The sequence below is a fragment of the Oncorhynchus mykiss genome, chromosome 15 (assembly GCF_057628025.1).
Source record: "Oncorhynchus mykiss isolate SJ-2025 chromosome 15, ASM5762802v1, whole genome shotgun sequence".
In the NCBI taxonomy this organism is placed as follows: domain Eukaryota; kingdom Metazoa; phylum Chordata; class Actinopteri; order Salmoniformes; family Salmonidae; genus Oncorhynchus; species Oncorhynchus mykiss.
This window is the reverse complement of record NC_143036.1, coordinates 52,059,360-52,073,798: the sequence shown is the minus strand read 5'-3', so window position 1 is coordinate 52,073,798 and position 14,439 is coordinate 52,059,360. Positions and strand designations below refer to the sequence as shown.

At 42.0% G+C, this 14,439-nt stretch overlaps 1 protein-coding gene across 1 annotated transcript in view; it reads left to right on the top strand.

Annotated features, from left to right (window-relative positions):
- Window positions 1–1,187: 1,187 nt before the first annotated feature.
- The window catches only part of LOC110490198 (putative RNA helicase mov-10-B.1), a 40,719-nt gene continuing 27,467 nt past the window's right edge, over window positions 1,188–14,439 (top strand). The window contains exons 1-5 of the mRNA XM_021563446.3: window positions 1,188–1,648; window positions 9,755–9,854; window positions 10,255–10,502; window positions 10,791–10,887; window positions 11,709–11,853. Coding sequence (XP_021419121.3) covers window positions 1,524–1,648; window positions 9,755–9,854; window positions 10,255–10,502; window positions 10,791–10,887; window positions 11,709–11,853 — 715 coding nt within the window. The 5' untranslated portion in view covers window positions 1,188–1,523. The remainder of the gene's footprint in view (window positions 1,649–9,754; window positions 9,855–10,254; window positions 10,503–10,790; window positions 10,888–11,708; window positions 11,854–14,439) is intronic.

The following is a 14,439-nucleotide window of genomic DNA, read 5'->3' as shown; positions in this document are numbered from 1 at the left end:
TATACCAGTGTTTAAGACAACGCAAGGTCAATGAGGACCAGCCAACAGCGCTGTAGAGATCACAATGATTCGTTAGACGTTTTTTATTTGTAATGAACCTGAGGGCTGCATGATACACTGAATCAAGTGCTCTCAGGGTAGTGATTGAGGCCTGCATATATCACTAAAATCTAAAACCGCCAGTAATGTACATCGTACCAGCTCCTTCCTTGCCTCAAAAGAAAAACAAGCCTTATGCCAGTAATAAAAACCTATTCTCAGCTTGAGCTTCCTTATCAAGTTCTCTACATGCACAGTGAAGCTCAGCTTGTCATCAACCCACACACCCAAATATGTGTACACTTTAACATGCTCTATAGTATGTCCAGCCAATGTAGCAATGATATGATTAGCAACACGCCTGGCATTTTAAAATACCATGCATTTTGTTTTACCTGAATTTAGAACCAGCTTTAAAATCATACAGATTCTGTTGTATGATGTTAAATACTCTTTGGGCAGATGAAGAGGTCCCAATGAACGTCCCAAGGGAATAAGGGTACGTCCTTGTATACCATTAATTATGTTAGCAAATTTTGTGAACAAAAACAGTTTAGAACTCACACAATATATAAACCTACGTAATTCCCAAACATTCCAATTTATGAAAACGTGAAAATTACCGTATCTATGTGGTCGCTTGTTAGAAACATCTCTAAAACGTATAATTCTTCCTGTGGTGTAACGTTATATGAACAGATTTTACAAAGATTTCATGTTGCTAAAAATGTTATTCAGTTCCACTATAAATGCAACAATGTTTCACACATATGTTATTTTCAAAGAGATGGCTAACAGCAAGCACACTGCCATAAAAAAAACTTCCACTCACCAGGTGATGATCATTTGAAAGTTAACTTCTTTTTGAAAGATAAATTATAGAAAAGGGAGAAGCTAACAAATGAGCAAAAACATCCTGTTTGATAACACCTGCTGCAGGGCCGCAAACTAGCCCACAACGAAAGCTAGCTAGACCGTGGAGAAACTATTGCTCACTATTGCGCAGTTGGAGTTCAAGAAGGCAGAAGCACAGCTAGAACAATGAGGTTACCAGGTTTATTTGCCATTGAATAATATGCATTATTTGAGTTTAACCTGTAGTTGTTGGCTCTCTTCAAAAGTAAAATATCATATTTCAGCTGAAGTTCAGATATTTTTGGTTCTTTACCTTGTAAAGATGTTTATGGGCTTTTCCTAAATTGGTGATTTATTTGTCTTTTCCCTTCATTTTAAACTTTTGCAGAGTATGAGATTATTATTCCCCTATTAGGTGTAACCTTATAAAGTTGTAAATATCTTTGATAGGAAACTCCCCGCCCCCCGAGTAGTGATGTGTCCGGTTTCGTTTCTTCAGTCTGACAGGATTTCCGCAGATCCTCCTCAGTGGCTCCATGATCACTTATGTTTTCTGCACAATGAAACTCAAATAGCTATATTTTTTCAAAGTAGCCTATTTCACCAGCTGCTCACAATCGGATATCACCATGAATTTAAGAACGCGTTGCCAAATTGGACTGGATTTTTATGAATTCTTGAATGAAACAAATCGAGCATCAACCAAACTTAAAAGTGACCTCCGAGACATCTACAACTCAGAGTTTCGAAACAGGTAAACTTATCTTCATCGATGATTTGTTCAAACTTGGAGACTTGTTGACAACTCCCTTTGTGCACCTTCTGTGACTTATAGTAAGATTTTAACCCCCAACATTTCTCGAAATGTTCACCATCACTGTAAAGCCCTAGTTTGGCAATTGTTTCTAGAATACCTTTTTTTGGAACGTAAAACCATAAATGAATTTTGAACGCGCGGCCCCACTACATCCTGCTAGCAGCCCCCTATAACTTAACATGTCAAGTGCATGTTACAGGAAGAAAAGTAAACAAAGTCTACTTATAAAGACGTAAAACAGGGTTACATGTAACCTATAGTTAGTGTATGGCGATGTCAATGCAGAACTAGCAGACCAGATACTTCAGAGGACGTGGCTACTTAGCCTGGATAGTGGCGAGAAGCAACGGGCCTTGTGCATCGGACTAGCCTCATTGTATGAAAGGAAGAGACGGTGGGACAACTTTTTTTCACATGGGTGTTGGGGGGGAGGACCCTTAAGCCACATTAATTTCCGAAATGTAATAGGCTATTGAAATCAACTTGTCTAGTCAGATAAACCGCAGGCCTAGCATACGCCTCTTCTGTTAACTTGCACTAGAAGACATAATGACAATGCATACATCAGAAATAATGCAACCAGCTAGCTGACATCTGTAAAGTTCTCTTTCATAGTTGATCCTCTCGACGGCACCGGGGAGAACGCAATAGCGCTTAACAGTGTAGCCTAAATATTCTTCCCTTGCAAACATGTTGAGATTAAAAGCAGTTAAAACAAAAATGTTTCTGATAAGAATGAACTTCGTCATTGATGCATATTCTACGTGGTAAAAACAGTGAGCTGTTATGTAAATGTTCGACCACAATAACACACCCATATTTGCATTTGTTCGAGGTACGGAAATAAATAAACTTACTGTATTGCTCCACTCCTTTTCCCCAGAGAAAATAAATAACATTTGGTGCATCATTGTACTGCAATAAATACTTAATTATGCAGGAGTTAATTTCATATTAGGCTACAAGTGAGATGTTACAGGCCTGTCTGTTTCCAGATTTCAGTTAGTACTTCATTTAACCCATCTCAAGTGCAAAGTGATCATTTTAGTTCTCGTTTCCGCTCTCTCGTTGGTTGGCAAAGTAAACATATGTGAATTCATCTTTCACAATAAACAAGTAATTCACAATACTCAAAGTAGGCAATGTAATAACGACATTAGTCTTTGTCATATTTACGTGGGCATAGTAAAACCTAACGTTTGTTCTGAACATACAGGATACTTTAGCACAATTAAATAGTAGCCATACATTCAGTAATGGCAGTGTAGTACAATACAAGGAATACTTGTACATTGGTGCAATAGAAGCAGTGTTGTGGGTGTAGAGAAGTGCAAGGAGACCTTGTGACAATGACATGGCGGGATCAGATACTTTATTGTACATTAGAACAGAAATGTGCCTTCTGGTTTTCCCAACACCCTGCAGTGCAGCACCCCTCCACCCTGGGGCTCTGCACTGCTGTTGACTCAACTTGTGTATTTGTTTGTGTTGGGAAGGGGAGAAGACATTTTCCATTCTCACCAATGGATTATAAAGTTGTATTACATTCTATGGAGTCATCCACATCTTTATCCAGCATATTGTCCATCTAGAGAGGGATAGACAGGCCTGACAACACAAGCTGACTCTGTAGTCCACCCTAGGATAAATGTCTGTCATCAAGCATCATTGTCTGGGGGGGGGAAAGGACAACACATTCAACTCTTCTCCAGTCATTTGTTTATCAGCACAATGTTGATGGGACATTTCAATTTGATTATAACCCCCAAACACTCGAGATGAATTGCTAGCCTAGGCAGCACCTAATAAATTATCTAAGCCAAATCGTCCAAGTTATTAGTCTTCATCAATATAATACTAGACAGATGCATGCCACTTTCATACATTAGGCTTATGATTGGTTGGCATTTCGGTAGGCTAGCTAGCTAGATACAGTATCTAACGTTAAGCCTTATAAAATGTAGCTAGCTAGCCCTCTCCTTAGTTATTTAGCTAACGTTCGCTAGCTAGCTAGGGTCCATTACAGGGTTAACTGGGCAAGCAGCTATGGTAACTTACCCACAATGCATGGCTGTAGCTATTGTGTCTCTCAGAATTAGTTATTCAAGTTAGCGAGCTAGTATAATTTGCTAGTCAAAAGTTGCGACCTAACGGTAGCTAGGTAGTTACCTTATATTACTGGCTAGCTAGAGATGTAATGCAAGAGGTCACAATCAGATTTTTTTCCTGTTGCACAAAGTTAGCTTTTTGGCATAGACAGCCATTGCTTGGCCTCCAGACACTGAGTGGAACAAATATATAGCTAGCTAGCAGATTAGCTAGACAAATAACACAATCATGTTACCTGAAGTAAAATGCAGCTGATCCAAGCACGACGTTATATTTCGACAAACCAACAACAACGCCGTTTAGGTTTTTGCTTGTCAAAAAGATACAATATTCGACACGTCAAATAACACACTTATATTATAGGTTGTTGTGTGTGTTGCATTTGCACGTGCAAGCCAACCGCCACCAAACAAACCGGATTAAATTGTTTTTTTTTAAAGGCAAATATCTTTGACGTTATTAGCAACTTCTGGGGTTGCTAGCACCAAATTGCAACCAGCCTGAAAACAATTACCAGTAGAAACTGCAGTCATTTTCAATATTCTTAGCAATGATTTAGGAATCCTTGTGAGTAAGTATTCACTAGGTAGCCAGTTGTTGTTCGCCTATTGGAATTGAACTTCAGTTCACGAAGAAAAAAAACGAGCTATCCAGCTACTTAACCCTGTTTCCCAAAGCTAACATTATAAGCAGCCACCTAGCTTCGTCTGGCTAGTGGGGCCTGATCCGACCGGGGTATGTGTTGTGAAGTTAGCCACAATAGTGGAATTTGCGATTCGCCTTCAAATTAAAAGTCCCTTGTTGAAAGAGACGCAGAAGGTTACAATTTGTGGAATCATGCCATATTTAGACTAGTTAATGTTGAATAGGGTTCGATTGGGGATCACTGAAATGGGGTATTAGTCTACTCAGTACCCAAGTACTTTTTCCCAAAGTTCTCAGACTCCGAAACATCCACGTTGCATTGTTTTCCCTCTGGAGTAGTGTTCAATACACATTGTTGGTTGACTGGTACAATACATGTGGCTCAATTCACAGTGCTTTCAGAATCCCGCAGAGCTACGATGCTAAGGTTCTCTGGTGATCACTGAGTAGACTGATACCCATGTCATTGATCCACAATTTATAGGTAAGGCTGTACAGTGAAATAAGTTTGACCCCCGATGCAATTCTAAGTATTTTCTGCGATTGGGTGTGATTTCAACAGATTTTTGTCAAAATAACATAGACGTTTGTTGATTTTATATAACATGCTAACCTCGTTGTAGCATGATCTATTCAATTATGGCATAATTCCACTACTGGTATCTGTCAATAATGTACTTTTACTCTGAAGGCTAACCGCAAATTCCACAGTTGTTGCTAATCCTTATTGTCGCTAGCTTCACATAGATGGGTCCAACCACCGTTAATCAAATAAGAACTGTCTTATATATTAGGGATATTTTAGATGATGGTGATACCTAGCTAGGTAGTTAAGTTAGCTAGCTAACTATAGCTACTGAAACAGATTGTCGTTGTGCTATGTTTTTGGGGAAGGCCATTGTTTGCATCCGTCTAGGGTCTATAATAGCTTGCCTGCTTTTTTTATGACCATCACTGTCGAGAGCTTGGGGAAGGGCAAAACTTTACCAGCGTCGATATGTATCGATGAGTCCTTGTGACATATGAAATACGAGTGATATTGTTATAACTACGTAAAAAATATATTTAGGTGTTAAATTATTAAGTCCAGTTTGGTCAACAAGATTATTTGACACGTCAAATAGTCTTGTGTTGTTTGAACTGTATCTTTTTTGACACGCAAAGACCCAAACGGCGTTCCATAATATACACAGCACTCGATTTAGCTGATGTTTACCTACCATCTACCACTACACTCACAGAAAATATATAAATAAATACCATACTCCACAATTTAAATATATTTAGTCCTACGTCAGGCCAACAGCCTGAAAGGATGGGACACACTTGACACACTGTAACTCTTCTGACATCAAATATCGCTCACCCAAATACCTCTCTGCAGATGCCACCACAACCTCTATTTTCTGCGACTTACGTTCCATCCATGCAGTAGAGTTGATAACCATTGCTATGTGCCAAAAAATCCGTTATTACTGAAACATGTACCTTGTTGGTTTATCCTTCTGTACTGGTACAGATCTACTACTCACACCACCCATCTCAGGATCCCTCCCCCTTGACCCATCTTCCTCTACTTTCTTCACTGCCTCAGCATATGACAACTTCTGCACCAGTCTAATCTTGGGAACATCAACCTGCCTCTCTGGCACGGGACATTTCTGATCCCCAGCCACATGGGCACCCCTACAGTTAACACATACAGGGCCTTGCAAAAGTATTCACCCCCTTGGTATTTTTCCTATTTTGTTGCATGTAATATAAATTGAGATATACATAGATTTTTATTTGGATTTCATGAAGTGGACATACACAAAATAGTCCAAATTGGTGATGTGAAATCAAAACGATGACTTGTTTGGGGGGGAAAAATGGAAAAGTGGTACATGCATATGTATTCATCCCCTTTGCTATGAAGCCCCTAAATAAGATCTGGTGCAACAAATTACCTTCAGAAGTCACAAAATTAGTTAAATAAAGTCCACCTGTGTGCAATCTAAGTGCCACATGATCTTAGTATATATACACCTGTTCTGAAAGGTCCCTGAGTCCGCAACACCACTAAGACCAAGGAGCTCTCCAAACAGGTCAGGGACAAAGTTCTGGAGAAGTACAGATCAGGTTGGGTTATAAAAAAAAATATCAGAAACTTTGAACATCCCACGGAGCACCATTTAAATCCATTATTAAAAAATGGAAAGAATATGGCACCACAACAAACCTGTCAAGAGAGGGCCACCTACCAAAACTCACAGACCAGGCAAGGAGGGCATTAATCAGAGAGGCAACAAAGAGACCAAAGATAACCCAGAAGGAGCTGCAAAGCTTCACAGCGGAGATTGGAGTATCTGTCCATAGAACCACTCTAAACCGTACACTCCACAGAGCTGGGCTTTACGGAAGAGTGGCCAGAAAAAAAGCCATTGCTTAAAGAAAAAAACAAGCTAACACATTTGATGTTCGCTTAAAGGGATGTGGGAGACTCCCCAAACATATGGAAGAAGGTACTCTGGTCAGATGAGACTAAAATTGATTTTTTTGGCCATCAAGGAAAACGCTATGTCTGGCGCAAACCCAACACCTCTCATCACCCTGAGAACACCATCCACAGTGAAGCATGGTGGTGGCGGCATCATGCTGTGGGGATTTTTTTCATTGGCAGGGACTGGGAAACTGGTCAGAATTGAAGGAATGATGGATGGCGCTAAATACAGGGAAATTCTTGAGGGATACCTGTTTCAGTCTTCCAGGGATTTGAGCCTGGGACGGAGGTTCACCTTCCAGCAGGACAATGACCCTAAGCATACTGCTAAAGCAACACTCGAGTGGTTTAAGGGGGAAACATTTAAATGTCTTGGAATGGCCAAGTCAAAGCCCAGACCTCAATCCAATTAAAAATCTGTGGTATGACTTAAAGATTGCTGTACACCAGCGTAACCCATCCAACTTGAAGGAACTGGAGCAGTTTTGCCTTGAAATCTCAGTGGCTAGATGTGCCAAGCTGATAAGAACACCCCAAGAGATTTGCTGCTGTAATTGCTCCAAAAGGTGGCTCTACAAAGTATTGACTTTGGGAGGGTGAATAGATATGCACGCTCAAGTTTTCAGCTTTTTTGTCTTGTTTCTTGTTTGTTTCACAATAAAAAATATTTTGTATCTTCAAAGTTGTAGGCATGTTATGTAATCAAAATATACAAATCCCCCCAAAAATATATTTCAATTCCAGGTTGTAAAGGCAACAAAATAGGAAAAATGCCAAGGGGGTGAATACTTTCGCAAGCCACTGTATCACTACTTTCCCTAATGCTACACATTCCTTTATCTCATGCCCTTCTGCACACTTCTCACACCTAGGAACCTCTCTCCTACACACTGCTGCCACATGCCCATAAGCTTGACGCCTATAATAACATAATGTATTCGGCACAAAAGCTCATACAGGATTATTTATATATCCTAACATCACTTTGTCGGGCAAATATTCAACATCAAAACTCAAAAGAACAGACAATGTCTGCGTCGCACCAAGCGACGAGCATCACAAACACCGGGAATCTTCCCCTTCAGTTGGTCAGCTTTCACATTTACCACTACCCCAGTAATCACTCCTTTCAATGACGCCCATTTTCTTGAGAGCAAAACAATTCACATCTCTTGCCCCCATTCGTTTAACATGGAGCGCCTACTCCCTCTGACCAGCAGAAACACAAACAATTATCACAAGACCACTTCTGGTTACCCTCACCGACTCCACAGCACTCAACTCTGTTTTCACACACCCTGAGTCCACTTTTTCCAAAAACCTTACTCCTACTGTCAGACTCATCTTTATCCTGACCATGTTGCAAGCCTCGGGCTCTGAGAACTTCACCACACCTACCACCTCTGATACTTCGCCTTCATTCACTTCCATTTCTCCTCCTGTCTTCAACTCACTCTGCTTACTATTCCTACCATTCTTCTGCACCAAAGCTCAGTCATGTGAAATCCATAGATTAGGGCCTAATTCATTCATTTAAATTGACTGATTTCCTTATGAACTGTAACATAGTAAAATCTTTGAAATTGTTGCGTTTTTATGTTATTGCTAAGTTTACATCTGTCCCTCATTTTTAAGTTCAAACCTGTTACACGAACTGAACTCTCGTATTAATATGGTGAAAATTCCTTAAAAATATATATATTTTTTTTCAAAATAACCAAATCCTAGACTAGAACCAGCTCATCTGCTTTTACATCATTTGTCCATATGCTGGTGTTTTGTGGTTACCTATGGGTGAAGCTTGTATTCAATTGCCACTCCCGGTTGTACACCAATAGCTTCAAGCCGGTGTCTATTCCATAAGTTACCACGGGATAAATCTATGATGTTAAAATGCCTATTTGCTCTATTCCATCTTGCTGCGCAATCTGCTGTCTCATCAGCCCAGCCAGGCACTTTATAAACTTGATCTCCACTATAAAAAGCATCTAGACATTATCTCATATTTCTTTTAGACCTAACATTTCATTTTCAACAGCGGAGATTTGTATAAACCTTGCTGTCTGTCTCTTTGACATTTGTTTCAATATTCAGATTTGACCTCCAGCTGTCCCATTGTAGCCTAATGAAGGTGTCGGGAGGCTTCGTCTCGGGCCTAACACCCATGCCAATATATCCTCCAAACACCGGCTTCTAGGGCATTATCACTTAATTATAGGCACTTACTATAGTATTATTTATTTTTTTACCTCTTGAGATGTGAAAACATGTTTTTTTTTTTTATTCCAAGTTTTCTTGTTTTTCAGTCAACATTGCAGTAGCACTATCAGTGATCATGTTAGATATTTCCAGCTTTAGCTGAGGTAACGAGAACATAATTAGTTTTACAGCACTTTCCACGTGTGTGTGTGTGTGTGTGTGTGTGTGTGTGTGTGTGTGTGTATATAGACATATTTCCTTAATCACCAGATTCACTCTGTCCAGTTTGAAATATAGTTGAGTAGTGGAGACCGAGTCTAACTAACTTGGATTGTCTCTTGCGGAGGTCACAATTGAGCTTTTCAAGAGGAAGAAAGTCAACAATCTGGTCAATCCACATTTTAAACGTAGGAGAGGAGTCAGAAGCCCACATTAGGAGAAAACATTTGAAACACGTTTTTTTTCATGAAGTTAAATGTGCTCTTCACGAAAGAATGTTAAAACGAGTTGAACTCAACACTTCTCAAAAGGCACAGAATTGGTGACTTGTCTGAATGGATGGGAGGTGTTGATGAAGACTTCTGCATTTGAACCTGTCTCTCTTTTAGGGATGGAGTGAGAGACCCTAACTTCAGTTCAATGCTGTATGCTCTCAAGCTGTCCAATAATGCCAAAGTCTACTCGGGAGTGGTGCACTTCAAACCAAAGGTAGGCCTACAACACTAGCCTGGTACAGACTTATATTATCATATGGCCCTAGCCTGGTAGCTTTGGGCAGGGTGTAGGTAGTGGGTTACTGTTGTGTTCCTAAAACAGCTCGCCAGTTGTGCGTGCATGTGTCCAAAGTCCTGGTTCATGATCGGCCCACACCCTCTCCAGCTCAGCTTTTACAACCAGTTGCAATCTAGCAATCGATACCAACCGCATTCTGGCGTGTGTTTCCGTATGTTACAAAGTCAACATTGTCAAAGCCAAACCCCCCCCCCCAAAAAAAGAAGACCGAAATGTGTTTTCCAAATGACTCTGCTCTGATAGCAGATATAGACATGGCACTAGACTAAAGAGACAGAGGGTTGAATTTGACCCCTGTGTGTGTGTTGGTCTGCAGGTGAGGGATTTCTGTCAGGACCAGTGGCAAGGACCCCGGGGAAAGGGGCGTGGCCAGAAGCAGCAGGGGGCATCTAGCTCTTGTCCTGTTCAGAATGGAGGCAAGGTGAATGGAGTGGGGCAGAAGAATGGGGCATGTGTGAGCGGGGTGTGTGTGTCGCCCTCATCTGACCCAGCCCAGACATCACACACCCCCAGGAGAGACTGGAGACTGGCCAATAACATCCTCAGGAAGTTCAAGTCTGACAGGTGATTGGTCCAGACATGGAGCTGTTTGTCTTTACCTTTATTCTTCATTCATCAGGTCCTTATCGATCCTTGGTGGCCCAATCCCAAATGCCCTATGGACTGACAGGATGTGATGAGTATATGCAATATGGTTAAGCATCCACCTAGCCTTTCAGTAAGCAAGTGAAGCTATTATCATATTGCTCACACCTTTCAAATCCTCTCAGATCTCGGCATGTGCATAGGGTCTAGGGGTCCATTTGGGATTGGGCCTCTGTAATGTGACTAACCTAACTCCTAACTCCTCAGAGCGGAGTTGATCTCTGACCGTGGCGGTGTACGCATCACTTCTGACCACCCTGTTGTAGACGGTCTGATCAAGTTCAGTCTGGAGAGTGAGACCGAGGTAAGACCAGACCTTGACCTTTAACCCTGACTCTAACTCTGACCCTAATGCTACTTTCATAACATCTTGTAAATTTGTTAATACCAGCATACGACTGGGAAAAATCCACTTAAATACCCCTCCAACTGGTAATTACTAATGGGAAACTCGTCTATCATCTCTGAACTCTTCCCACATGCTGAACTCTGAAGTCACATACTAAGGAAATTACCTTGATAACAGCATTTTTGGCAGTTAAATGCAACAACAAAACATTATTTATAATTTATTCATATTGTTTTAGAACACTAATTAGTTTGCCAACATAATAGCTGTACTTTTAGTTTATGGTTGATGCAGCTTGTTTGCCATATCAGCCAATCGCCACTCTCGACGAGTTCAAAGCACGTGAGCGCACAGAACTCGTTTCTCCCAGTTTACAAGTAGTATTTTACGAGTTTCCCACTTGTTATGAAAACAGCATTTCCCTAGCATCATTTAAATTGGGGACACAGGGGAACGCGCAGCACCCAACACCAGAGACTTTCCCCACAAAGCCGACGTGCAATTTATACAGGTGCGATTAATGGTCAGACGCGGCGCATGCAAGTCTAAAGTGATAGCAGGTCGGGCGGCAAGATCGGGGAGACTGGGTACAAAAGGCTCCCGACACGAGGTCCAACTGCTCTGAACTCTAATTCACATATAAGAGACGGTAGTTAGTCGTCGCACATCTGTAAGTCTATTTTTACTCTAAGACCAGATCCGAGACACAATTAGTAGCCGTTTTCTTTCAATGACTTTACAGGAGAAACTAACAAACTCTCCTTCTCTCCCCCCAGGTGTACGTAGTTCGTCTGTTCCTGGAGAACTCCTCCCCCAGTCCTCTCTTCTTCACCTACTACTCTGCTCTGCACCGGATGACCTGCTTCAACCTACAGGACAAGCAGAAAGTCACCCGCAACAACCCACTGCAGCTGGGACCAGGCAAGACACACACACACACACACACACAGGCAGGGCTGGATTAAGACATTTCAGTCTTGAATTCAAACAAACAATAGCCCAGGCCAATGAAGCGAAACACAGATTGTACAATATTAGGAGGCAATATATATAGTGTCTAGGTCATAAGCTACAGTAGGCTAGCAAATACAATTTCCAGTGTCACACTTTTACTCACCAAAGGCTTCACCTTCGCCATTTGGTCATGGCCGACGTGCTTCTCTTGGCAATAGCCTAGCTCAAGATGAGCTACTTTGAAACGAGTGCTGCCGTTAGATGCTAATTGGTCCTACAGACAGATTTGTCTTCTCTTTTCAGCAGTAGCCATTTGCTTTCCAAACTGTTTTCCCCAAAATTGTATTTTGAAATCTGCAAAAGGCAAACCGACAGCTGCAACCAACCATAGAAATATAATCCATAGATGGCAGTTCAGATTAAAATCAGGACTGGCATCCATTGCTAATGCACCCATGAGTTTAACAGTCAAATTGCCAGGGTAAGAGGTTACAAAACCCTTCTATGGATTATATATCTATGGCCACAACGCAACAAGCTGTAGCCTATATTTGGTCAGCATTCACAAGGCCACAGGGCCAGATGGATTACCAGGACGTGTACTGCGAGAATGCGCTGACTAACTAGCAAGTGTCTTGACTGACATTTTCAACCTCTCCCTGTCCGAATCTGTGGTACCAACATGTTTTAAGCAGACCACCACAGTGCCTGTGCCCAAGAACACTAAGGTAACCTGGCTAAATGACTACCGACATGTAGTACTCAAGTCTGTAGCCATGAAGTGCTTTGAAAGGCTGGTCATGGCTCACATCAACACCATCATCCCAGAAACCCTAAACCTACTCCGATTTGCATACCGCCCCATCAGATCCACAGATGATGTGGTCTCTTGTGCACTCCACACTGCCCTTTCCCATCTGGACAAAAGGAACACCTATGTGAGAATGCTATTCATTGACTACAGCTCAGCGTTCAACACCATAGTGCCCTCAAAGCTCATCAATAAGCTAAGGACCCTGGGACTAAACACCTCCCTCTGCAACTGGATCCTGGACTTCCTGACAGGCCGCCCCTAGGTGGTAAGGGCAGGTAACAACACATCTGCCACGCTGATCCTCAACACATGGCCCTTCAGGGGTGCGTGCTCAGTCCCCTCCTGTACTCCCTTTTCACTCATGACTGCACGGCCAGGCACGACTCCAACACCATCAATAAGTTTGCAGATGATCACCGACAACGACGAGACAGCCTATAGGGAGGAGGCCATTACAAAAACCTCTCCCTCAATGTGATCAAGACAAAGGTAGATGATTGTGGACTACAGGAAAAAGAGGACCGAGCATGCCCCCATTATCATCGACGGGGCTGTATTGAAGCAGGTTGAGAGCTTCAAGTTCCTTGGCGTCCACTTCACCAACAAACTAACATGGTCCATGCACACTAAGACAGTTATGAAGAGAGCACGGCAAAACCTATTCCCCCTCAGGAGACTGAAAATATTTGGCATGGGTCCTCAGATCCTCAAAAGGTTCTACAGCTGTATCATCGAGAGCATCCTGACTGGTTGCATCACTGCCTGGTGTGGCAACTGCTCAGCCTCCGACTGCAAGGCACTACAGAGGGTAGTGCGAACGGCCCAGTACATCACTGGGCCCAAGCTTCCTGCCATCCAGGACTTCTATACCAGGCGGTATCAGAGGACAGCCCTAAAAATTGTCAGACTCCAGCCACCCTAGTCATAGACTGTTCTCTCTGCTACCGCACGGCAAGCGGTACCAGAACGTCAAGTCTACTAGGTCCAAGAGGCTTCTAAACAGCTTCTACCCCCAATCCATAAGACTCCTGAACATCTAGTCAAATTGCTACCCAGACTATTTGCATAGTGAGCATTTCACTGTAGGTATTGTATTCGGCGCATGTGACTAATAAGATACCGCACGGCAAGTGGTACCAGAACGCCAAGTCTACTAGGTCCAAGAGGCTTCTAAACAGCTTCTACCCCCAATCCATAAGACTCCTGAACATCTAGTCAAATTGCTACCCAGACTATTTGCATAGTGAGCATTTCATTGTATTCGGCGCATGTGACTAATAAGATTTGATTTGACTTGATTTGGCGCACATGCTGCCTTCCAGACTGTAGGCATGCTGTTAACTGCCCAAGTAAAGGAAATACTTGAGTAAACAAGGAATATAAAGAGTATGTCACGATGTGGGTTGCATTTTCCTGGCATAGATTCTACAGGTGGACCTAAACTATGCCATGGTGCATTGAACCTGCTCTGATAGCTTCTGGTAGCTCGTGGTGGCACAACACCTTGTTTCCTTAATTTTGTCAGATACCTGAATGTGCTTGTGATAAAACCTATTCCACAATACTTTTTTTGTATTATTGATACTCTGTGTTCTCTGGTGTATTTTGAACATTGCGAGTGGGCTCCTGTGACATTTGTATTTGTTTTGCCTCTTGGGCCCCTTACGGGCTTGGGGCCAGCCCTTGTCACACAAAAGGCAAGTCACATTTATTCATTATGCAGTTCATTTAAATATGTT